This window comes from Rhinopithecus roxellana, chromosome 11 (assembly GCF_007565055.1).
Source record: "Rhinopithecus roxellana isolate Shanxi Qingling chromosome 11, ASM756505v1, whole genome shotgun sequence".
NCBI lineage: Eukaryota > Metazoa > Chordata > Mammalia > Primates > Cercopithecidae > Rhinopithecus > Rhinopithecus roxellana.
Window position 1 is genome coordinate 131640174 of NC_044559.1, and position 23994 is coordinate 131664167.

The window sequence follows — 23994 nt, forward strand, 5'->3', positions numbered from 1 at the left end:
CCCATGGGTCTACTTGGGATTATGCACTTTCCAGTCACAATAGCTGTAGTTCCACTAATTTCACTCCCACTAAAGAAAACATAAGGCCTGATGACCTAAAAATATCATTACTTTAGGTCAAAAGAGATCTAAATTAAGTATAAAGTATATTTTAATCCTTCTCAAATTTCTTGTTTGTGCATGAATATAAATTATGGTAAATTTGTACAAGTAAATAACATAACTGTTCTTAACTAATAAAGTTTAAGGGTTAAAACAAAAAATTCCCAAGAAATGTGATTAATGGCAATCATGTAGCAGTAGTACATCCTTTCACATGGTATTTTGGGAACATTCTTTTATTCAGTCAGCCTAGACATTACAATATGCTTCAAAAATAGTCCAAGCTGGTGAACCAATCCAAGTTTTGACTCAAGCAGACTGTCAGAGCAGCACTGAGGCAGAAAGTGACAACACTGTCCAGTTCGAAATGAAGCTGTCATTTGCCTGTAAACAGATAATGCACACCATGCCCTTTTCAAGTTCATATCACAAGACCACCTCAGAAGTGATGCTTTTTGATCCATTCAGTACTGAACATCCTTGGATCAGGTCCAAGAATTGCCTGAATTGCCTTCCTTATTCATTTCTGCTCCATTGCAGAAATAAGAATGAAATTCCATTGTATACAGCAATGACAATTTTTCCAAGGCAAATAAAATAGTTTGCTATAAACATTTCTCACCTATAATAAGGAGTCAATCTGAAGCAAATCTACACTAACAGAAAATAAATCTGGTCAGTTTGACATCCAGCTTATTCTGTTACAACACTAGCACCTACTATTCCTTCTGTATTTGGTTATGAATCTTCCTAAAGTTGCTTTCATATTATCCTCCTACTGCTCTGCAGCTACAAAGCTTCCCTGCTGCCCAATTCTAAATTCCTTTGCCTGGCTTTTAAGGACCTTCACTATTTCCCAACCTACCTACCTAAGCTTAATTCTTACCACACCCACCATGTGCCCCTCTCCCCACAGGCCCTCATGACTTGGTCAGGCCATTCATTGCATCTAGAGTATTTTCCTTCCTCCCTACATCTAACCATCCTCCCAAGCCCCACTTCCTACATAAATGCTCTTTCTACTATTCCTGCTTACAATGAGAGAGCTCTCTCTCTGAATTCCTATCATAAAGTCAGTCTATATTATAGCTCTTTAATTGGAAACTTCTTAAAATATTTCTTTTTTACAAAATTTCTCTGCAGTAGCGTTTCCACCTTTGCTCCACCATCATATATAGAAAAATAAAACTCACGTTTATGGCATAGCCCCATGGGTCTACTTGGGATTATGCACTTTCCAGTCACAATAGCTGTAGTTCCACTAATTTCACTCCCACTAAAGAAAACATAATAACAAGCATATTATATTTCAATTAAAGTTTTAAAAAAATAAACTCATAATGAGCAGAAATGAGAGGGATATTATTATACATGTGAACTTAAATATGTTCAATTTGGTTTTTTTTTTTTTTGAGATGGAGTCTCACTCTGTCACCCAGGCTGGAGTGCAGTGGTACGATCTTGGCTCACTGCAAACTCCACCTCCCGGGTTCACACCATTCTCCTGCCTCAGTCTCCCGAGTAGCTGGGACTACAGGAGCCCATCACCGCGCCCGGCTAATTTTTTGTATTTTTAGTAGAGCCAGGGTTTCACCGTGGTCTCGCTCTCCTGACCTCATGATCCCCCAGCCTCGACTTCCCAAAGTGCTGGGATTACAGGCATGAGCCAGTGCGCCCGGCCTCTCAATTCAGTTTTTTTTTTAAAGCAAAACATTAGTACCCTCTGGCACTTTATTACTGTTAACATATTATTTGCAATATATCTCACAAGTGACCATTCATTACACACTGGTAAGAACTACTATTCTATAAACAGCACTGAGCACACTAGGCACATAGAAGGCAATCAGTAAATAATTAACCAAGGAACATATCTAGCCCATTAATCAATTATACATAAAACATTACTGCCACAGCCGTCTGATGATGATGATGACAAAGAAGAAAATGACAACTGGCAGTGATACAAAATGTAAACATGGAGTATAGTAGCTGACTCCCTTGCTGACAGTCTCAAAAGGAACAAATGATTTTTTTTTTTTTTTTTTTTTTTTTTTGAGACAGAGTTTCGCTCTCGTCGCCCAGGCTGGAATGCATGGCATGATCTCGGCTCACTGAAACCTCTACCACCCGGGTTCAAGTGATTCTCCTACCTCAGCCTCCCAAGTAGCTGGGATCACAGGCATGTGCCATCACGCCCAGCTAATTTAGAATTTTTAGTAGAGACGGGTTTCACCATGTTGGCCAGGCTGGTTTTGAACTCTTGACCTCAAGTGATCCACCTGCCTCAGCCTCCCAAAGTGCTGGGATTACAGGCGTCAGCCACCGGACTCAGCCAGGAACAAATGATTTCTTACAGGGTTATAAGGTTAGTCTAACCAATATTTCAACAATGCAGCATAGCTGCTGCACTCCTGAAGTTTATGACAGTCTGGGCAGTTTCTATGGCAATTGCCATGCAACCCTACACCTCTTATGCAACACCGTGGCTATTACTGCAATCTTGGGTAAAATTAGCAAATTGTGAGCTCTATCTGCCAGTGCAGCCAGGGATCAAATAACTTTTGCTCCACCCAAGAGAAAGGCTGTGACCATGCAAATCTTGTTCTATATAAAATGGTTCTCACGTTTACAATAAGGAATTGCATGAGCACTGGAAGTTCCTCATCGACAATTACATCATTTTAAACGTATTAAACCCATTTTTCAATATGCCTTTAATTGTCAATGACACAAATAGACTATGATAGGATCTTGAGATTCCCAAAGCCTAAAAGTATCATATCTTTCCCTGAAAAATCTTTAAATATATATCAGATAGCTTAGGTATAAATCTATCTACAGGCCAAGTATCTCATTTTCTCTAGCCTTGACATCTTAACATTCTAGGAGTACAGACTGATCTAACAATAAATTTTTAAATATTTTAGCCTTTAGTGTTGCTTAAGCAGTCACTTGAGAAATCCTTGCAAAAGTAGACTACAGAGGAAGTTTCAGTCGGTCATGCCCTAGAAATTTCTAAACATCAACCAAGCAGCTCAAAAGAACGTCCTACTCAGTAGTTCCAAGGATGTCATTAATTGCTTCCATCTGTTTCCCCCCTCCCTATCCCTGTCTTTTCCAAGTCAAGACTTACTATTTTCTGCTTCATTTTGCATTCTATAGAAAAACAAGAAAAGCAAAGCATGAAAATCCATCACGGTTTATTTTGTTTTGTTTTAGACAGGGTCTCACTCCAGGCTGGAGTGCAGTGGCATGACAACAGTTCACTGCAGCCTCGACCTTCTGGGCTTAAGCAATCTTCCCACCTTGGCCTCCCAAAGTGCAGGGACTACAAGTGTGAGCCATCATGCCTAGTCCTCCACCATGTTTTCAATTATAGAAATTTGCCCCCAAATTTGTTGGACAACCACAGCCATACTGTTGTTTGTACTCAAGGCTATTTTCAAGTAACATTTCAAAGGGTGGCATATTAAATTATATACTTTTAAAAAACTGCTCAGTAAAGTTTTCAGTTGGTCATAACACACGACTTTTCCCTGATTAACCATGGAGACCAGAGTTTTTCCCCATGGCAAAATAAAAGTTCAAACTTCTGAATGGTTTCATCCATTGACTATCCTTACCTAAGTCAACAATTACATGATCAATGATAGAGTTTCGCTCTTGTTGCCCAGGCTGGGGTGCAATGGTGTGTGATCTCAGCTCACCGCAACCTCCACTTTCCAGATTCAAGCGATTCTCCTGCCTCAGCCTCCTGAGTGCTGGGATTACAGGCATGCGCCACCATGCCTGGCTAATTTTGTATTTTTATAGAGATGGGGTTTCTCCATGTTGGTCAGGCTGGTCTTGAACTCCCGACCTCAGGTGATCCGCCTGCCTCGGCCTCCCAAAGTGCTGAGATTACAGGTGTGAGCCACCATGCCCAGTGATCAATGATTTTTAATTCTGTCATGTCTTCCACATTTATTGGTTAGAATTCACCTTACAACTAGGGCTATTGGGCTACTCTAAAAATTTTGTACAGGAAAGGCAAGATAAATGCTTAATTTCCTTTAAATTACCAATTATTAGAGTAAGGGGTTGATGCCCTAGTTACCACACAGGGTGATAAATGAAGTTTTATTTTATTTTAAAGTGACCAAATTTTTTGAAATTTTTATCACAACTAGGGTGTGCTCATTTTTAATTTTTCTAAGTCCCCAAGGAAGCCTGTGAGAGCACATAGCATATTTCAGCATATGTCTCTGGGGATTAGCAAAAATAAGTTTCCTGACAAAATCCATTTACCAATCAAATCATATTCATAGGCTAGAATGTCATGGTTGGAAGCAACTGTTTGCAGGGTCTTCCAGTCGAACTATCTACCTGATAGTGAAATCCCTACTCACTCATTCCCCATGCTCTGTACCTTCCAAGGTGTGAGGGGCAACTTGCTACAAGCTAGAGCTATGTTTTCAATGCAAGGTAAATGCAAGTTTAATTATAATATGTTTAGTTGACAGCATAAGATTCCTCTTAATATTAACAGCCTAAGACCAGGGCACAGTGGCTCATGTCTGTACTCCCAACACTTTGAGAGGCCAATGCAGGAGGATCGCTTGAGCCCAGGAGTTAGAGACCAGCCTGGGCAACAGGGAGACCTTGCCTCCACAAATGATTTAACAATTGTCTGGGCATGGTGGCACACACCTGTAGTCTCAGCTATTCAGGAAGCTGGGGCAGGAGAATCACCTAAGCCTGGGCGATCGAGGCTGCAGTGAGCCATGATTGCACCATTGCACTTCAACCTGCGAGACAGAGTAAGAGCCTGCCTCAAATATATATATAAAACCAGGCTGATCGGATGGCATGTGAACAAAATAGGCTCCTGTTGGTCAGAGCTAGAAGAAACCTTGAGATCACCAAGTCCAAAGAACGTAGGACAAAAAAGATACTCCCACAAAATAGGCTCTACAGAAAAAAAAAAAAAAGATGCTTTTAGCACCTTACTTCCTGACACATGAAGACATTTTATGGAATTAACAGAAACACGGTTGCATAAAGCACCCACTCAAGTTAGTTAGAAATAAGAAGACTTCAATATGGGTGAAAATTTTACATCTGTTGAATGAAAATAATAGAACATAAGGAGGATAAAAATAAAGGAACACTTTTAGCTTTATTTAAAGTTGTGATATATAACATACATAGAGAAAATAAACATATGTATAATATAATGAATAAATATAAAACAACCACCCATGTAACTCATCACTTAAATCAAAAATAGAACATTATTACCACTTTTAGATGCCCCTGTGTACTTCTCCCTAGTATAAACCTCTTCCTCTCTTCCAGAGAGAGTACCTACCCTGGCTGTAGTGACCATTATTCCTTACTCATCTTCATCTTTTTACCATATAAATAGGCATGTCTAAACAACATAGTTTATTTCTGCATGTTTTTGAACTTTTTTTTTTTTTTTTTTCAGACAGAGTCTCACTCTGTCACCCAGGCTGGAGTACAGTCGCTTGATCTCGGCTCACTGCAACCTCCACCTCCTGGGTTCAAGCAATTCTCCCATCTCAGCCTCCCAAGTAGCTGGGATTACAGGTGTGAACCACCACGCCCAGCTAATTTTCATATTTTTAGTATAGATGGGGTTTCACCATGTTGGCCAGGCTGGTCTTGAACTCCTTACCTCAAGTGATCCACCTGCCTTGGCCTCCCAAAGTACTGGGATTACAGGTGTGAGTCACCACACCTGGACATTTTTGAACTTTAAATAAGTGGAACCTACATATCTATCTATCTATCTATCTATCTATCTATCTATCTATCTATCTGACTTTCATTTCCCTCAATTATTTTTGAGATTCATTCATTCCACTTTTTTTGTCTTTTTATTTATTTATTTATTTTTAGATACAGGGTTTCACTCTGTCACCCAAGCTGGAGTGCAGTGGTGCAGTCACAGCTCACTGCAGCCTCAACTTCCCCAGCTCAGGTGATCCTCCCACTTCAGCCTCCTGGGTGGCTGGGACTACCGGCTCACACTACCACATGCAGTTAATGTTTTGTAGAGATGAGTTTTCACTACATTGCCCAGGCTGGTCTCAAACTCCTAGGCTCAAGTGATCTTCCCTCCTCGGCCTCCCAAAGTGCTGGGATTACAGGTGTGAGCCACTGCACCCGGCCTCATTGTTTTTTTCAATTGAAATGAAACTCATATAGCATAAAATTAACCATTTTTAAGTGAAAATTCCTCATTCCTTTTCATTACTGATTAATATTACAATTTCTGACTATACCATGATTATTTTTACCCATTCTACTCTAAATAGACCAGTGGAGTCATCATGAACAATGCTGATAGAAATGTTTTTTATATGGATGCTGGTGTGCCTGTGGACAAGTATCTTTAGGGAACATACCTGGGAGTGGAACTGCTTATCCTCTACTTTACTAATGTCAAATTGTTTTCCAAAGTGGCTGCACCAATTTACATTCCCAACAGCAGTGTAAGAACATTCCAGTTGCTCCATATCTTATCAACAACTGATATTATCAGGCTTCTTAATTTAGGGTGTATAATAGAATAATTTGCACTTCTCTGATGACTGAGATAAAATATTGGCCACTTACATTTCCTCTTTTGAGGTGCTATTCAAGTCCTTCACACACCTTCTTTTTGAAAAGTCTTATGCTATTCTTACTAACTTCTATGAGTTCTACTTTTTCTGTCCTATACATCAGCTTTTACTTTTGCTTACAACTTGACTGCCATATAGAACAAAACCACTAATCAAAGACAATATAAGAACCTAAAAAGTTTTAAGTATTCAAAAATTAGTATGTCTGCTTGTTTTATGTAGAATAGCCCAAAAAGCCTGGAAATTATTTTTAGGAGTACTAGGAGATATATAAATATAACTTAAATTTAAAACATAACTGAAAATATGAAACAACAAATTTTTTTTTTTTTTGAGACAGAGTCTCCCTCTGTCACCCAAGCTAGAGTGCAGTGGCGTGATCTCCACTCACTGCAAGCTCTGCCCTCTGAGTTCACGCCATTCTCTTGCCTCAGCCTCCCGAGTAGCTGGGACTACAGGCACCCGCCACCACATTTGACTAATTTTTTTTCTGTATTTTTAGTAGAGATGGGGTTTCACCATGTTAGCCAGGAAGGTCTTGATCTCCTGACCTCAGGTGACCCACCTGCCTCGGCCTCCCAAAGTGTTAGGATTACAGGCATGAGACACCGTGCCTGGCCAAAACAATAATTTTTTAAAGTTTATATCTACCATCATTCCCTTATCTCCAAGCAAAGGTGCCTAGTATACAATGCAGATTCATGCATGCTATAGTCACAACGGGTCTTTAATACTTTTCATCCTAGAAAGAAAAACTCAAAAGTCATGGTCTTATGTCTTATGTCAAAAATCGGCCAGGTACGGTTAGCCAGACATGGTGGCACATGCCTATAATCCAAGCTATTCCGGAGGCTGAGACAGGCAAATCATTTGAACCCAAGAGGCAGAGTTGCAGTGAGCTGACATCGCGCCATTGCACTCCTCCCTGGGTGACGAGGGTGAAACTCCATCTCAAAAAAAAGAAAAAAAAATTATTATGTCAAAAATGCCTAATATCAAAGACTAAAATGAAGTGTTTTTTAAAAAGAAGACAAAAAGTTGACATTTCAATTGTAAACAAAAGTTTTATACCAAAAAAAAAGTTGTTACTGAAATCAGCTACTTTTTCTTCCTAACAAGAGCATTATTTTGCTTAGCAACAGAAGAATATTTTAATTACTCACTTAATAAACGCTGGTGGCATATCTCTCTTTAAAATCTGATCCTCAGTGGTTTGAACAGTCTCTTTTCCAACCTACAAGAGGAAAAAAAAATTCATAATTCAAATATAAATTCTCAGACCTTAAAAAACTATTACTTAAGCATATTTGAAACATATACTTAAACATAATCTATCATTAAAATTTCTAGATTTAAGGGAGATTTCTGGATTTAAGAAAATTTTTAGGATTACTCACATAATATGCTTTCACAATATACCAGAATAACAGTATAGAATACAAACATGTTGTATTACTCCTCCAGAGTAACTAATTTGAAAGCATTATTGAGAATAGGAGAAATTCATCATTGAGAATACATGTGTGTGTGTTTAGCCAAAAAACTCTGCCACATCTCTAACATGTTACCTGAAGTATATGAATCAAGTTAGACAGACAAAAACATCTATATAGAAAAAAAATAAAGTTACTGGAACTGGGGAAAATATTTGAAACTATTATGATTCTGACACTAGAAACCAAACATGAAAATATACAACTTTTACTAGTAATCAAAAAAACTGAAATTAAAACAACATATTTTTCCCTAATTATAGTGCAAGTTAAAAAGAAAGAATATATAATGCTGAATGCAACAATGGAATAGATAGTTTTACACCCTGCAGGTGGTGATATAAACTGACATATTCTTTTTGGAAAATCATTTGTTAGAATGTGTTAGGAGACATAAAAAAAGTCATACCTAGAAATTCCACTTTTGATAATATACCTTATAAGCAGTAATACCAAACGTGGTAATAAAAACAATATTCACAAAAGTATTCACTATGATGATAGTTATAAAAGCTAAAACACTTTATAAATAACTTCTCCAACAAAGGGGAATAGTTAAGTAAATTAAGATATATTGTTAGGTTGAGTACTATGGGGCCATTAAAACAATGGTTATAAAAACTTAGCATTATGGGAAAATGTTTATGACATTATATTTCACTTAAAAGAAGAAATATAAATAACAAGTACATTATGAGTACACCACCAAAAAAAACCCGCATGTATAAGTAAAGCAACAACACTGAAAGAATATTTTTAAAATATTCCAGTGGTTGTACTAATGCTTAGGAAATTGAGCGAATTTGTATTTGCATTTCCTATTTTCTAATTTCCTGAAATGTAAATTTTAAAGTAATTTTTATAATTTAAAAATGCAAAAATGTTACTGTAAGCTGTTTTGTTATTTTTTGTTTGTTTGTGTTTTTGAAATAGAGTCTCACTCTATCACCCAGGCTGAAGCACAGTGGTACAGTCTTGGCTCACTGAAACCTTGGCCTCCCAGGTTCAAGTGATTCTCGTGCCTCAGCATCCCAAGTAGCTGGGACTACAGGCATGTGCCACCACACCCAGCTAATTTTTTTTTTTTTTTTTTATTTTTAGTAGAGATGGGGTTTCACCATGTTGGCCAGGCTGGTCTCGAACTCCTGACCTCAAGTGATCCACTCACCTTGGCCTCCCAAAGTGCTGGGATTACAGGCATGAGCCACCACTCCCAGCCTAAGTTATTTAGTTGTAATTATTTCCTACCTAATAATCTTAATACATAATTATCTGTCATTTTATATAAATCTTCCAAATAGTAATGGTCAGAAATTTTCTTAAATTATCAAAATATTAAATGTCACACAACAAATTATGTATGTATTATACCACTAATCATAACACATATTCACTTTCTTCAAAATTATCTCTGTGCAGGTCTTGAATGTCAATTTTTCTTCCACTATATTCATGTATTATAAAATATTAAGAGTAAACTTTAATATAGTAAATGGCAAAATTCATCCATTTTAACAATATAAAGTCACCTAGTAGTACTAAATCATAATTATAAACCACATTTTAATGTAGAAATCTGTGAAATTTAAAAACTCCAGAATGCAAAATATGTCAGTCCTACTATTTAACCATGTAACTTTTGATTGAATTTAAGGGAAAAAAAATGGAGTAAGAAAAACCCTGGCCAGCACAGTGGTGCACACTTATTCCCAGCACTTTGGAAGACCAAGGTGAGAAGATTACTTGAAACCAGGAGTTTGGGACCAGCCTGGGCAACACAGTGAGACCCCATCTCTACAAAAAATTAGTCGGGTGTGGTGGCTCACACCTGTGGTCCCAGCTGCTTGGGAGACTGAGATGGGAGGATCACTTAAGCCCAGGAGGTCGAGGCTGTGGTGAGCAGTGTTTTACACCACTGCACTCCAGCCTGAACAGGGCAAGACCCTGTATCAAAAATTCTCTAAATGCACAGTAAATCAGCTAAAGAAAATAACACAATAAACTATTCTCAGAGAATATAATTCATGCATAAATTATGAATACAAGTTTTTTTCTCTCAAGTTAATAGCTAGAAAAAGTAACACATATCTACCACTGTGTAACAGCCAGTGCTTCTGTAGACAATAGACTGTCTGTATCATAATAAAAGGCTTTTAAATCAGCAGCTGGTTCTCTAGAGTTTCTCAGCTCAAAACATGACAGTATATTTCCAGATGTATTGTTCACTATGTTTTCCAACTGAAACCAACCATTTAAAAAGCTGTGGCCATGATTTCATGAAGTAAAAGATAAAGTTCAGCCACAAAGTCACTGGTTCACATTCAGTATAAAGGGCCTAGAAAGATATTCACATTTAAGACACAGAGAGATTCCTTTTATATATGTGGGGAGAAGGAGGGACACAGACACAGAGAGCAAGGGTGGGAGGGAGAACTAGGTGAGTTCCTCTTATATCCCCTTTAGAAAATAGTAAGTTATTCAGTGTTATTAAACATTGTTTTTAGCACAACAATATGTACCAGGTACTGTTTAGGTAGTAGAGATAGAGAATAAAAATAAGTTTCCTGCTTTCATGGAACTTATAGTCTAGTAGGGAGAGACAGAGAGTCAAGTAAATAAACAAGTATGATTCCAGATAATGGTAAAAATGATGCTATAAAGAGTACAGGCTGGAAACAGAGGAGCCTACTTTGGAAAGAGTAGACAAAGAAGCAACATTGGAGCTGAGACTTTGAAACTAAGAAGGAGCCACTCATGAAAGAGCTAGGCAAGAACAATCCAGGAGGAGTAGCCAGAAAAAGGCCCTAACGTAGGAAAAGACTGCGTGTATTTTAGGAACTGGAAAGAGGCCAGAGTGGCTGAAGAAGTGTGGTGTGGTGATGAGGCTGGGTAAGAAGGCAAGGGCCAGATCATAAAGAGCCTTTTAGGCCAGCTTGAAATATTTGGAATCGTTTATCAGTATAATAGGAGGCAGGAGTTCTAAACAAGAGATTAATCTGACTTTTTCTTTTCTTTTTTTCTTTTTTTTTAAGAGACATGATCTGGCTCCATAGCCCAGACTTGAGTGCAGTGGCGCAATCGTAGCTCAAGTGATTGGGGGCTCAAGAGATCCTCCGTCCGGAGCAGCTAGGACTCCAGGCATGAGCCACCATGCCTAGCTAATTTTTTTTTTTTTTCTTTTGTAGAGATAGGGTCTCACACTATGTTTCCCAGACTGGTCTCAAACTCCCATGCTCCAGCGATCCTCCTGCCTTGGTCTCCCAAACTGCTGGACTTATAGTCATGAGCCACCATGCCTGGCCTGATTTTCTTTTTAAAAGGTCATTTTGCCTATTTTTAGGGGGTGAGGGGAAAGCAGGGTAACCAGTATCACTCTCGAAGATGATTGCAGGGAGGCTACTGCAGTCAGCCGGGAGAGTGATAGTAGTGACTTAAGTAACCTTAAGTTACTTACTGCATTTCTATTTTCACTACTAAGTGAAATATGTCAGTCCTACTATTTAACCATGTAACTTTTGTTTTGTTTTGTTTTTTTGAGACAGAGTCTCGCTCTGTCGCCCAGGCTGGAGTGCAGTGGCCGGATCTCAGCTCACTACAAGCTCCGCCTCCCGGGTTCACGCCATTCTCCTGCCTCAGCCTCCCGAGTAGCTGGGAGTACAGGTGCGCCCGCCACCATGCCTGGATAATTTTTGTATTTCTAGTGGAGACGGGGTTTCACCGTGTTGGCCAGGATGGTCTCTATCTCCTGACCTCGTGATCCTCCCGCCTCGGCCTCCCAAAGTGGTGGGATTACAGGCGTGAGCCACCGCGCCCGGCTAACCATGTAACTTTTGATTGAGTTTAAAGAAAAAAAAAAATGGAGTAAGAAAAATCCTGGCCAGCACAGTGGTGCACACTTATTCCCAGCACTTTGGACGACCGAGGTGAGAGGATTACTTGAAACCAGGAGTTTGGGACCAGCCTGGGCAACACAGTGAGACCCTGTCTCTGCAAAAAATTAGTCGGGTGTGGTGGCTCACACCTGTGGTCCCAGCTGCTTGGGAGGCTGAGATGGGAGGATCACTTAAGTAGTGAAAATAGAAATGGAGAAAAGAACAGAATTGTGTTACCTTTTGAAGGAAGAACTAGTATTAAGACTTGCTCTTGGACTGGGTGGGGTGGGGGATGAAGACTACACTGAGGTAAAGAAAGAAAACCATGTGGCCGGGCATGGTGGCTTATGCCTATAAATCCCAGCACTTTGGGAGTCCGAGGTGGGTGGGTCACCTGAGGTCAGGAGTTCGCAACCAAGACTGGCCAACATGGTGAAACCCTGTCTCTACTAAAAATACAAAAATTAGCTGGGCATGGTGGCAGATGCCTATAATCCCAGCTATTCTGGAGGCTGATGCAAGAGAATCGCTTTAACCTGGGAGGCGGAGGTTACAGTGAGCCAAGATCGCGCCACTGTACTCCAGCCTGGGCGACAAGAGCAAAACGCCACCTCAAAAAAAGGAAAAAAGAAAAAAAATCACTTCTAAATCAATGAAATAAAAAGCCTTCAAAGGCAGCAATGCTAGAAGGTTGATATATGACAAACAGTTATTATCCAAAGATAAAGCAATCATGGCTATACCAGACGAAAACATTAAAACAGTTTTGCAAATAGCAAATATTCTGACCCCAGTAGAGGTAATTACTAAAAACTGAATGGCATGTAATTAATTGATGCCTCTTTGTAAGAGTAGGAGTAGGTGAGGAAAGATAAATAATTAAAAATATATTCAAGGGCATTTATTTAAATGCTATTTTTGAATACTTAAGTGATAAACACTAAATGTGATTTTGTTATTCTAAGCTGCATTCATACTTGAAGCAATAGTATTCATAACTGCTCAATACACTCTGCCTAGAATTAGATTAGGGACAATGAATGGCACTGTTTTTAAGGTACAACACATAAAACATGACTATGTAGAATGAATGCCATTTTTTCTTGGGGAATTGATTTTTGGCAGTGCTGTCCAAAGAATTTTCTGTTATGATGGAAATATTCTATTTAATCTGTGCCACCCAATACAGTACCCATTAGCCACATGTGAGTATTGACCACTTGAAATGTTCCCAGCATAGGCGGGGTGCAGTGGCTCATGCCTGTAATCCCAGCACTTTGGGAGGCCAAGGTGGTTGGATCACCTGACGTCAGGAATTCAAGACCACCCTGGTCAACATGGCGAAACCCCGTCTCTACTAAAAATACAAAAATTAGCCGGGCGTGTGGCAGGCGCCTGTAATCCCAGCTACTCGAGAGGCTGAGGCAGGAGAATTGCTTGAACCTGGGAGGCGGAGGCTGCAGTGAGCTGAGATTGCACCACTGCACTCCAGCCTAGGTGACAGAGCAAAACTCCGTCTCAAAAAAAAAAGAAAGAAAGAAATGTGGCCAGTATAACTGAAGAACTGAATTTTTACCTTTATTTCATTTTAATTGCCACATGCGGCTAGTGGCTACCATATCAGGCAGCACAGATTCATGAGACCTTCACTGTCTCCTAAAATTGGTCTCGTTGCTCCAGACTCTTCCTTCCAATTCATTCTTCACACAGCTACTAAATTAACCTTCATTTATGCCTTTGCTATGTGGTCTTTTAGAAGAAAGGAGCCAGGCCTGGAAAGGAGAAGCTGCCCAGTAGAGAATAATCAGGCAGCCCAACCAAAAAGAGGATCACAGGCAAAGAAGGTCAGTCAGATATGCCAGTACAAGGAGGCCAGGACTAGAAAGACAGGCTGGTGTGGCTTCAACAGAGGAAATGAGGCTAGAAAGGAAAGCTCAGTTAGTTCAGGAAGGACTTTGTATGCTAAGTGAAGGCAGAGAGGATTATGTTACCTTGACCTGCCCATTTATTCAAAGATTGTCATCCTCTGTTCTAGATCTTTACAATTCACTGTTCTAACACCGAAGTAACAAGTCGAGAACTTCCAAAGAACCAGTTTCTAAAGATCTACAGAAGCAGAAAGGTATATCCTGTTTGGGAACAACTGGCAAAACCTGTCTAGGAGAACCAAAGACAAATCTTTTATTTTTAAGCCATTAATCCATTGATGACAAAAAATGCATTTTCCTGTCCTCTCCTGTCACCATCAAAACAGAAAATTTCCATTGCACCCAACTTTTCCAAATAAAAATAGAATAGAACGGCCAGGCGCAGCGGCTCACACATGCCTGTAATCCCAGTACTTTAGGAGGCCGAGGCAGGCAGATCACGAAGTCAGGAGATCGAGACCATCCTGGCTAACACAGTGAAAACCCGTCTCGACTAAAAATACAAAAAATTTGCCGGGTGTGGTGGCGATGCCTGTAGTCCCAGCTACTCAAGGGGCTGAGGCAGGAGAATGGCATGAAACCGGGAGGCGGAGCTTGCAGTGATCCAAGATCATGCCACTGCACTCTAGCCTGGGCAACAGAGCGAGACTCTGTCTCAAAAAAAAAAAAAAAAAAAATAGAGTAGAACAAACAAGAAAGGGATTAATTCACAAAATGTCTTTTGTTAACTAACAGGAATCTTCATGGCTGGTGGGAAAATGTTATTCTTGGAGGTCAGCTTAGTATGGGGAAACATGATTCCCAGTACAGACTACAACTTTGCAAACAGGTCAGTAAGAATCAACAAATGCTTCTTTTTTAATTTTTTTTTTAAGATGGGGTATATTTTTTAAGATGGGGAACTGGGCTATACTGCCCAGTTCCTTGAACTGCTGGGGTCAAGGAATCCTTCCACCTCAGCCTCCCAAGTAGCTGGGAGTACGGGTGCATGCCACCACACCTGTCTAATGCCTGATTTTTTAATGCCTTAAAATAAATCTGATTCCTTCTGAAAAAAGCCCTATGGATTAAAGAGCTAAAAAAAAAAAAAAAAACAGAGCAGCTGGGCACAGTGACTCACGCCTGTAATCCAGCACTTTGGGAGGCCGAGGTGGGTGGATCACCTGAGATCAGAAGTCTGAGACCAGCCTGGCCAACATGGTGAAACCCTGTCTCTACTAAATATACAAAAATTGGTTGGGCATGATGGCAGGTGCCTGGAATCCCAACTACTCAGGAGGCTGAGGCAGGAGTATCACTTGAACCCGGGAGATAGAGGTTGCAGTGAGCCGAGATTGTGCCATGGCACTCCAGCCTGGGTGACAAGAGCGAAACTCCATCTAAAAAAAACAAAAAACAAAAACAAAAACAGAGAAAAGAACAAACAGATCTTAGTTATAGTCTGAATAGGTTTCTCTGGGTCAGTATTTTGAAACAACCCTTTTGGAATAATCTAACCTTATAAGACATATAGTCATGTCTCTTGGCATCTATGGAGAATTGGTTCCATGACCTGCTTCAAATACCAAAACCCACAGATGCTCGTCTCTTACATAAAACAGCATAGCGTTTGCATGTAGCTATACACATCCTCCCACATACTTTAAATTATCTCTGGATTATTTGTAATACCTAATATAATATAAATGCTATGTAAATAGTTGTTATACTGTATTGTTTAGGGAATAAAGACAAGGAAAAAAAATCTGTACATGTTCAACACAGATGCAACCATCCTTGTTTTCTGAATATTTTCAGTCCACAGTTGGTTAAATGCACAAGTGTGGAACCCACAGATACAGAGAGCTCATTGTATGTGTTATCCCTTCCTAACTTTATTCCACTGCTGAGAGAAACTCAGACTTGTTAGTTCTATTCACTGACAAAATTCTTTCTCTTTTATTTTCTTCTTCAGAGAATAGCCTTTAACTCTTGGGGCTTGATTCCATTCAATTCAATAAACAAGCAATAAGTGCCAACTATGTGTCCACTAGGTGGTAGGAAGAGAATGAGATAAGAAATAAAACATCTTTAGACATAAACTGAAATAATGGTAGTGAATGAATAAGAGGCCTGGGGGCATTTTTAGGGGGCTTGGCAGGAAGCCCTGTTTCTTTTGAAGAGTTCTTACTTTGTTCAGTAGTTAATTTAAATATCTTTTGTTCAATATGTGACTTTAGTTCAAAATTCTATGTGAGAGGCCTTTTGTCTTCTGTTGTTGTTATTGCTCCTTTCATCACAATGTACTCGATTTGGTTTAGTCATGTAGAGAGATTTGGTTTAGTCATGTAGAGAGATTTGGTTTCTTTCCAGCAAAAAAAAAAGAAAGAGAGAAAAAAAAAGGTTGGCTGGTTCAAGTCACTACCTAGACTGAAAAATATGTTAATGTAGATGTCTCCTCTAGCTAGACTAAGTACAAGAAAACAGAAAGACGAAACAAAGCTGGGAAGACTTTTGTTACTGATTTGTACAGTGTAAGTCATAACTAAAGAGCATTACATTAAAAAGGTGGTAGGAAGATGTTCTTAATTATTTAATTATTTAGACAATAGGTTGTGACCAACTGACTGTGACCAGTATTAAGAATGTGTACCTTGGCCGGGCGCGGTGGCTCAAGCCTGTAATCCCAGCACTTTGGGAGGCCGAGACGGGCGGATCACGAGGTCAGGAGATCGAGACCATCCTGGCTAATACGGTGAAACCCTGTCTCTACTTAAAAATACAAAAAACTAGCCGGGCGACGAGGCGGGCGCCTGTAGTCCCAGCTACTCGGGAGGCTGAGGCTTACTCGGGAGGCTGAGGCAGGAGAATGGCGTAAAAAACCCAGAAGGCAGAGCTTGCAGTGAGCTGAGATCCGGCCACTGCACTCCAGCCTGGGTGGCAGAGCAAGACTCCGTCTCAAAAAAAAAAAAAAAAAAAAAGAATGTGTACCCATTTGCCTGTACTTACTGTGGCTCAAATCAATGTCTTATGGCATAAGAGTTAGCCTAAACAATCCATTATACTGAACAACCATTCTGATTGCAGCTGTGTCCAGTACCAGCCCTCAGTCATATAAGGATAATAATAATGTATGTGACCCATCATCAGCAATGTTTTTGATTGTTTTTCTGGGGCGGTGATGGACTTCTGATCCATCCACCCCTCACTGATATCCTTTGTACATCATTCACAGGTGGCCAGCCAGAGTTCAGTGTTGAAGAGGCAACATCCAGAAAAACTGAAACTCTCTAATCTACTCTGATTTCCAACTTACTCATTTAATCAAGCTCTTAATGAGTACTTCCCATGTGGGAGGCACTGTGTCTGTCACCGTGTGATGGGGATACAAAAGTGAGACTCAGTCCTTGTTCATAGACAAATGCTTAAACAAATAATGTAATGCAATGTAATGCATGCTCTAGTAGAGTTACATCCAAGTTTCCGCTCTGCATAGGTGAGGTACAGGAAGTTTCACAGAGGAAGATAAATTCTAGGAAGGCAGAATAAGAGTTATCCAGAAGTGATAGGATTCAAGGTAAAAAAGAGGGCTTTCCAGTTAATAGGGCAAGATATGGGAAAGAATGGCCAGTTCATGAAACACAGCTGGAAAACGGGGTACTGTGTAGAGAGGAGGTACGGAAAGGACAGGAAATTGGAAAAGCAGAAAGGGGCCACATCATGAAGGGCCTTGTATGCAAAGCAATAGACTTATCCTCTAAGCAATGGGAAATTATTTAATTATTCTAAGTAAAAGACACTGTTAGGTCTGCATTTCAAACAGAAAAATTCAGCAGCAAGAATGGATCAGAACAAAGAAAACTAGGAAGACAAGTTCATTTGTGAATTCATTTATTCAATCAACAAATACTACTTACATAACATGCAATGCACCAAGCATTACAGACAGTGATGAAGAAAACACACATGGCCCCAGATCTCACGGAGCTTACTTACAGTCTTAGTGAAAGATAAACTACAGATTAACTGTAGCAGAAGCAGCAGCAGTGTGAATGGAGATGAGAGGGCAGGTGTAAAAAAGGCAGCTACATGACACTCCATGCGGAGGGTGAGAGAGAAATCTAGGATGGCTCCCAGCCCCTGGCTCAAGTGACTGGGTCAATTGGTAACATAGGAAGAAAATCAGATCTGAGAGGGAAACTAATTAGCACTGGGATATTCAGAGGGAGTTGTCCAATAAGCAACAGAAAAGATGGTTCCTCAGTTCACTTACCTGGACTAGAAAAATTGATTCACAAGTAACGGGCAAATCAGATGTTCTAAAAGCCATGGATAATGAATGAAATCACGACCCAACACCACCAACAGATAAGTAGCTGGTGGAAGAACAAGCTGGTGAAAAGAGCTAGGAAGAAAATATCAGAGATAGGGGCAGGGGGGATCAGTAGAACTGTGTCATAAAAGCCAAGAGTTTCAGGAACAGTCAACAGTGTCAACTGCCATAGAGAGGTTAATGGTGTCATTAAGATATTCACAGAGTTGTGCGACCATCACAATTGATTTGTGAACATTTTCATCACTCCAAAAAGAGACCTAGTACCACTAGCAGTCACCACCACCCCCATTTAGCCCTAACCCTTCCTCACCACCACCTAGTCTTAGGTAATCACTAATCTACTTTTTCTCTACAGATTTACTTATTCTAAATATCTGATATAAATAGAATCACATAAGATGTGCTCTTTAGTGACTAGCTTCTTTCATGCTGTGCCATGAATCAGTACTTCATTTCTTTTTATTGCCAAATCATATTTCATTGTATGGTTACACCACATTTTGTCTGTCCATTCATCAGTTGATGGACACCTGAGTTGTTTTCTTTTTTTGGCTATTATGAATAATGCTGCTATAAACATTAGTGTACAAGGTTTTATATGAACATGATTTCATTTCTCTTGGTTATAAACCTAGGTATTGAATTGCTGGGTCATATGGTATCTCTATGTTTAACCATTTGAGGAAATGCCAGACTATTTTCCAAAGAGGCTAAACCATTTAACATTCACAGCAGCTACATGAGAGGGTTCCAACTTCTCAACATCCCTGGCAACACTTGTTATTATCTTTTTTAATTACAGCCCTCCTAGTGAAGTAGTATCCTCATTGTGGTTTTGACCTGATGGCTAATGATGCTGAGCATCTTTTTATGTGTTTATTGACAATTTATATATCTACTTTTGAGAAATGTCTATTCAAATCCCTTGCCAATTTTTATTTTTTATTTTATTTATTTATTTATTTATTTATTTTTGAGACTGAGCCTTACTCTGTCACCCAGGCCGGAGGTGCAGTGGTGCAATCTGGGCTCACTGCAACCTCCGCCTCCTGGGTTCAAGCAATTCTGCTTCAGCCTCCCAAGAAGCTGGGACTACAGGCATGAGTCACCACGCCTGGCTAATTTTTGTATTTTTTGGGTAGAGACCAGGTTTCATCATGTTGGCCAGGCAGGTCTCGAACTCCTGACCTCAGGTGATCTGCCTGCTTCGGCCTCCCAAAGTGCTGGGATTATAGGCATGAGCCACTGTGCCTGGATCCTTGCCAATATTTTGAGTTATTTATCTTTTGCAAATATTTTTCCCAGTCTGTGGGTTGTCTTTCCCTTTCTTGATAGTGTCCTTTGCAGCACAAGCTTTTAATTTTGATAAAGGCCAATTTAAGACTAAAATATAGCTTGACTTTTTCTTTTCTTTTTTTTTTTCTGAGATGGAGTCTCTGTTGCCCAGACTAGACTGCACTGGCATGATCATAGCTCACGACAGCCTCTACCTCTTTGGGCCCAGGTGGTCCTCCCACCTCAGCCCCCTGAGTAGCTAGATGTACAGGTGTATACAACCACACCAGGCTTTTTTTTTTTTTGAGATGGAGTTTCACTCTTGTTGCCCAGGTTGGAGTGCAATGGCGTGATCTCGGCTCACTGCAACCTCTGCCTCCCAGGTTCAAGGGATTCTCCTGCCTCAGCCGCCTGAGCAGCTGGGATTACAGGCATGCGCCACCACGCCCAGCTAATTTTGTATTTTTAGCAGAGATAGGGTTTCTCCATGTTGGTCAGGCTAGTCTGGAACTCTTGACAACAGGTGATCCGCCGGCCTCGGCTTTCCAAAGAGCTGGAATTACAGGTGTGAGCCACCGCACCCGGCCACACCCAGCTAATTTTTAGTATTTTTTGTAGAGACAGGGTTTCACCATGGTGGCCAGGCTGGTCTCGAACTTCTGGGCTCAAGTAATCTACCCGTGGGGCCTCCCAAAATGCCGGGATTATAGCCTAACTTGTCTTCTTTTGTTGCTCGTGATTTTGGTTGTTTGTGCTTTTTTCCTGTTGTTTTGTGTTGTCTTTTGCTACTTGTGCGTTTGGTGTAACACCTAAGAAGGCTTCATCTAACCTGAGGTCATGAAGATTTACTCCCAGCTCTTACAGTTAGGTCTGTGATCCATTCAGAGTCAATTTTTGTGTATGGTAAAAGAAAAGGTGGTCATTTTTTTTAAACTGGAGAAAACCAAGCACACCGATGGCTACAGGAAAAGAGGCAGGAAACAGATTTCTTCTGAAGTCAGATCCCTGAAGAGACAGGGCAAGAATCTGGAGAGAGATACAGAGACTAACCTTTACCAGGAGAAAGGCCACCCTTACCCTAGACAAGGGGATTGGTGGGGGAAGCAAGTGGAGATGGAGACCTAATTGTAACTATAGGGTAATGGGCTATATCTTCTTAGGAATTTACAAGGCACATTAGCATAATTGAGGATCTATGATAACCTTCAGTCAGGAAATGTGTTCAGTTTTGTTTAATCCTCTATTTTCCAAATTCATTTGACCAAGAATTCCTTATTTTTTACACCTATTAATATATGACGGAATTAGGATTTCTAGGACATATGTAGGAAACAGTAATCTAGGCCAGGAGCTGCAAATTAGTGGACTTTGTGTAGAATTTGGGACAAGGATGGTTTTTGTTTGATCCACACAGTATTTTTAACCCATTTATGCCAGAAATTGCAAATTTTTTGTGTGAAAAATCAGACCTTGGCAATGACCTTGAACAGTAGGATATAAATAACTCCCACAAGCCTAGCGTTCCAATAATGGAACACTATGCATAAATGGGTTAAAAATCAAGAAATTTCACAAAGATCCAAATTTCTGACATTTCTTAAATATTAGAAGGTCTGGCAGCAATTTGGATCTGCATTCCATCAGGGAAAAACATTGCTGAAACCCAAATGTCCCAAACAGGGCATTTTTGCCATGTCCACACTCATAATCTTAATCCCAATTCATTTTACTCATTTATGTCACCACCTGATTCCTGTAACTGAGTTTATCATTTCTATACTAAGCAACCCTCTCAGAGGGAAAAGTTCCTGAAGTCATTCTCAGAAACTCCTTATCCAACATTTTCTTTAATAAATGTGCTCTTCTTGTGAGAGCTATGAGAAAGATTGAGAAGCATTTATGTCAGGAGTGACAAAAAATACCAGTGTATGGGCCAAGTGCAACACACAGACTATTTTGTTTCACCTGCACAGTATTTTTTAACATGGGAAATTTCACATTAAAAAGAAACAGACTTGGCCGGGCGCGGTGGCTCAAGCCTGTAATCTCAGCACTTTGGGAGGCCGAGACGGGCCGATCACGAGGTCAGAAGATCGAGACCATCCTGGCTAACATGGTGAAACCCCGTCTCTACTAAAAAATACAAAAAAAAACTAGCCGGGTGAGGTGGCGGGCGCCTGTAGTCCCAGCTACTCGGGAGGCTGAGGCAGGAGAATGGCGGGAACCTGGGAGGCGGAGCTTGCAGTGAGCTGAGATCCGGCCACCGCACTCCAGCCTGGGCGACAGAGCGAGACTCCGTCTCAAAAAAAAAAAAAAAGAAACAGACTTCTGGGACTTTCTTGACAATTAGGAAGATTTGGTAACATTAGCCCTTGTTTCCACGTGAGAACAGTAAGTTGAAGATGGTAGTAACTTTTTTTTTTTTTTTTTGAGGCAGAGTCTCACTCTGTCGCCGGGGCTGGAGTGCAGTGCAGTGGCCGGATCTCAGCTCACTGCAAGCTCCGCCTCCCGGGTTTACGCCATTCTCTTGCCTCAGCCTCCCGAGTAGCTGGGACTACAGGCGCCCGCCACTTCGCCCGGCTAGTTTTTGTATTTTTAGTAGAGACGGGGTTTCACCGTGTTAGCCAGGATGGTCTCGATCTCCTGACCTCGTGATCCGCCCGTCTCGGCCTCCCAAAGTGCTGGGATTACAGGCTTGAGCCACCGCGCCCGGCCGGTAGTAACTTCTTTAGTTAGGGCCGGCATTTTCCAATTAACCACGGTTGCTATCACTCTCCAATGCTTATAAATGGCCTGATTCGCTCATTGCCTATTTATTTGGCTCCTAAGGCATCAGAGTTTGTACCACCTGATTAAACAAACAACCTTAATTAGCACAGTGCATTAGGCAAACATCTCAATATCATGAGTGTTAAGTGAAATTTTACTGAAGCCTCAGCTATTTCACTGAGGAAACATCCCACTCTCTCCCAAACGTATATCCACATTAAGAAAATAACTGGAAGCAAACACACCATAGGAAGTAGAATTTCAGGTGATTTTTATTTTCTCCTTAATCCTTTTCTATACTTTTTCCAGAGTTTTTTTTTTTTTAATCAACTATATATTGCCTTTATAATCAGAAAAAAACACAGATTAAATTCTAAAGTGCATCAACAACATTCTTCATAAATAATCTATAAAGTCATGAGAAACCTCTAGGGCCTAAAGGTTAAAATTTTAACCAATTGCCCAAAATATTAATTTAAATGTGCATCAATGAGAACACAATCATATAGGCTAGGCAGCAGATGAACCATGTCAGTGTCAAGTTCTGATGTCAAGCAAGCTTATCTGATTCTACACAGTTTCCTTAGAACCAATGTTAAGCTTCCTTGGCAGCAGCTGTTTATTCTAACCCAGCATGAGACTCAGTCTGTCAGTTAAGGCTACATAAATGTTAGCAGATCAGTCTTGCTCACCAGATCCCCATTTATGAAGATATCATGACTAAGCTTCCAATGTGCAAACACTTCATCCTCCCCCTCAACTCAAATTCTTCTGGCCGGGCACAGTGGCTCACAGCTGTAATTCCAGCACTTTGGGAGGCTGAGGCGGGCGGATCATGAGGTCAGGAGATCGAGACCATCCTGCCTAACAGAGTGAAATCCCATCTCTACCAAAAATACAAAAAATTAGCGTGGTGGCGGGCGCCTATAGTCCCAGCTACTCAGGAGGCTGAGGCAGGAGAATGGCATGCACCCGGGAGGCAGAGCTTGCAGTGAGCCGAGATCGTGCCACTGCACTCCAGCCTGGGTGATAGAGTGAGACTCCGTCTCAAAAAAAAAAAAAAAAAAAGAGGTTCTTCTGTATGGAGGCACGCCTGTAATCCCAGCACTTTGGGAGGCCAAGATGGGTGGATCACTTGAGACCAGGAGTTTGAGACCAGCCTAGCCAACATGGTAAAACCCCATCTCTACTCAAAATACAAAAATCAGCTGGGCGTGGTGGCACCTAGCTGTAAGTCCCAACTACTCCAGAGGCCTCCCAAAGTGCTGGGATTACAGGCATGAGCCACTGTGCCCAGCCTAAAGTTTCCATTTTCGTTCCAAACATACATAAGCAAATGCTACGTAACAAAACTCAAAGGTCCCACATCTCCCATCTTTTAGTCCTGACTAGTGACAGGAAATCAAGCAATAATTATGGGAAAATAAAATGAACACTTTTTACTAATAATCTCCTCTAGTTTTTCCAGTGTTCTTAGTTATTAAAAAGATTACTTGCCAGGCGCGGTAGCTCACGCCTGTAATCCCAGCACTTTGGGAGGCCGAGGTGAGTGGATCACCTGAGGTCAGGAGTTCGAGACCAGCCTGGCCAACATGGTAAAACACC

The 23994-nt window shown here is 40.6% G+C and overlaps 1 protein-coding gene across 2 annotated transcripts in view; it reads right to left on the minus strand.

Annotated features, from left to right (window-relative positions):
- The window catches only part of VCL (vinculin), a 122906-nt gene that overhangs the window by 67873 nt on the left and 31039 nt on the right, over positions 1 to 23994 (minus strand). For both annotated transcript variants that reach the window (XM_010373132.2, XM_010373134.2), the window contains exon 2: positions 7901 to 7971. In XM_010373132.2, the coding sequence (XP_010371434.1) occupies positions 7901 to 7971 (71 nt within the window). The remainder of the gene's footprint in view (positions 1 to 7900; positions 7972 to 23994) is intronic.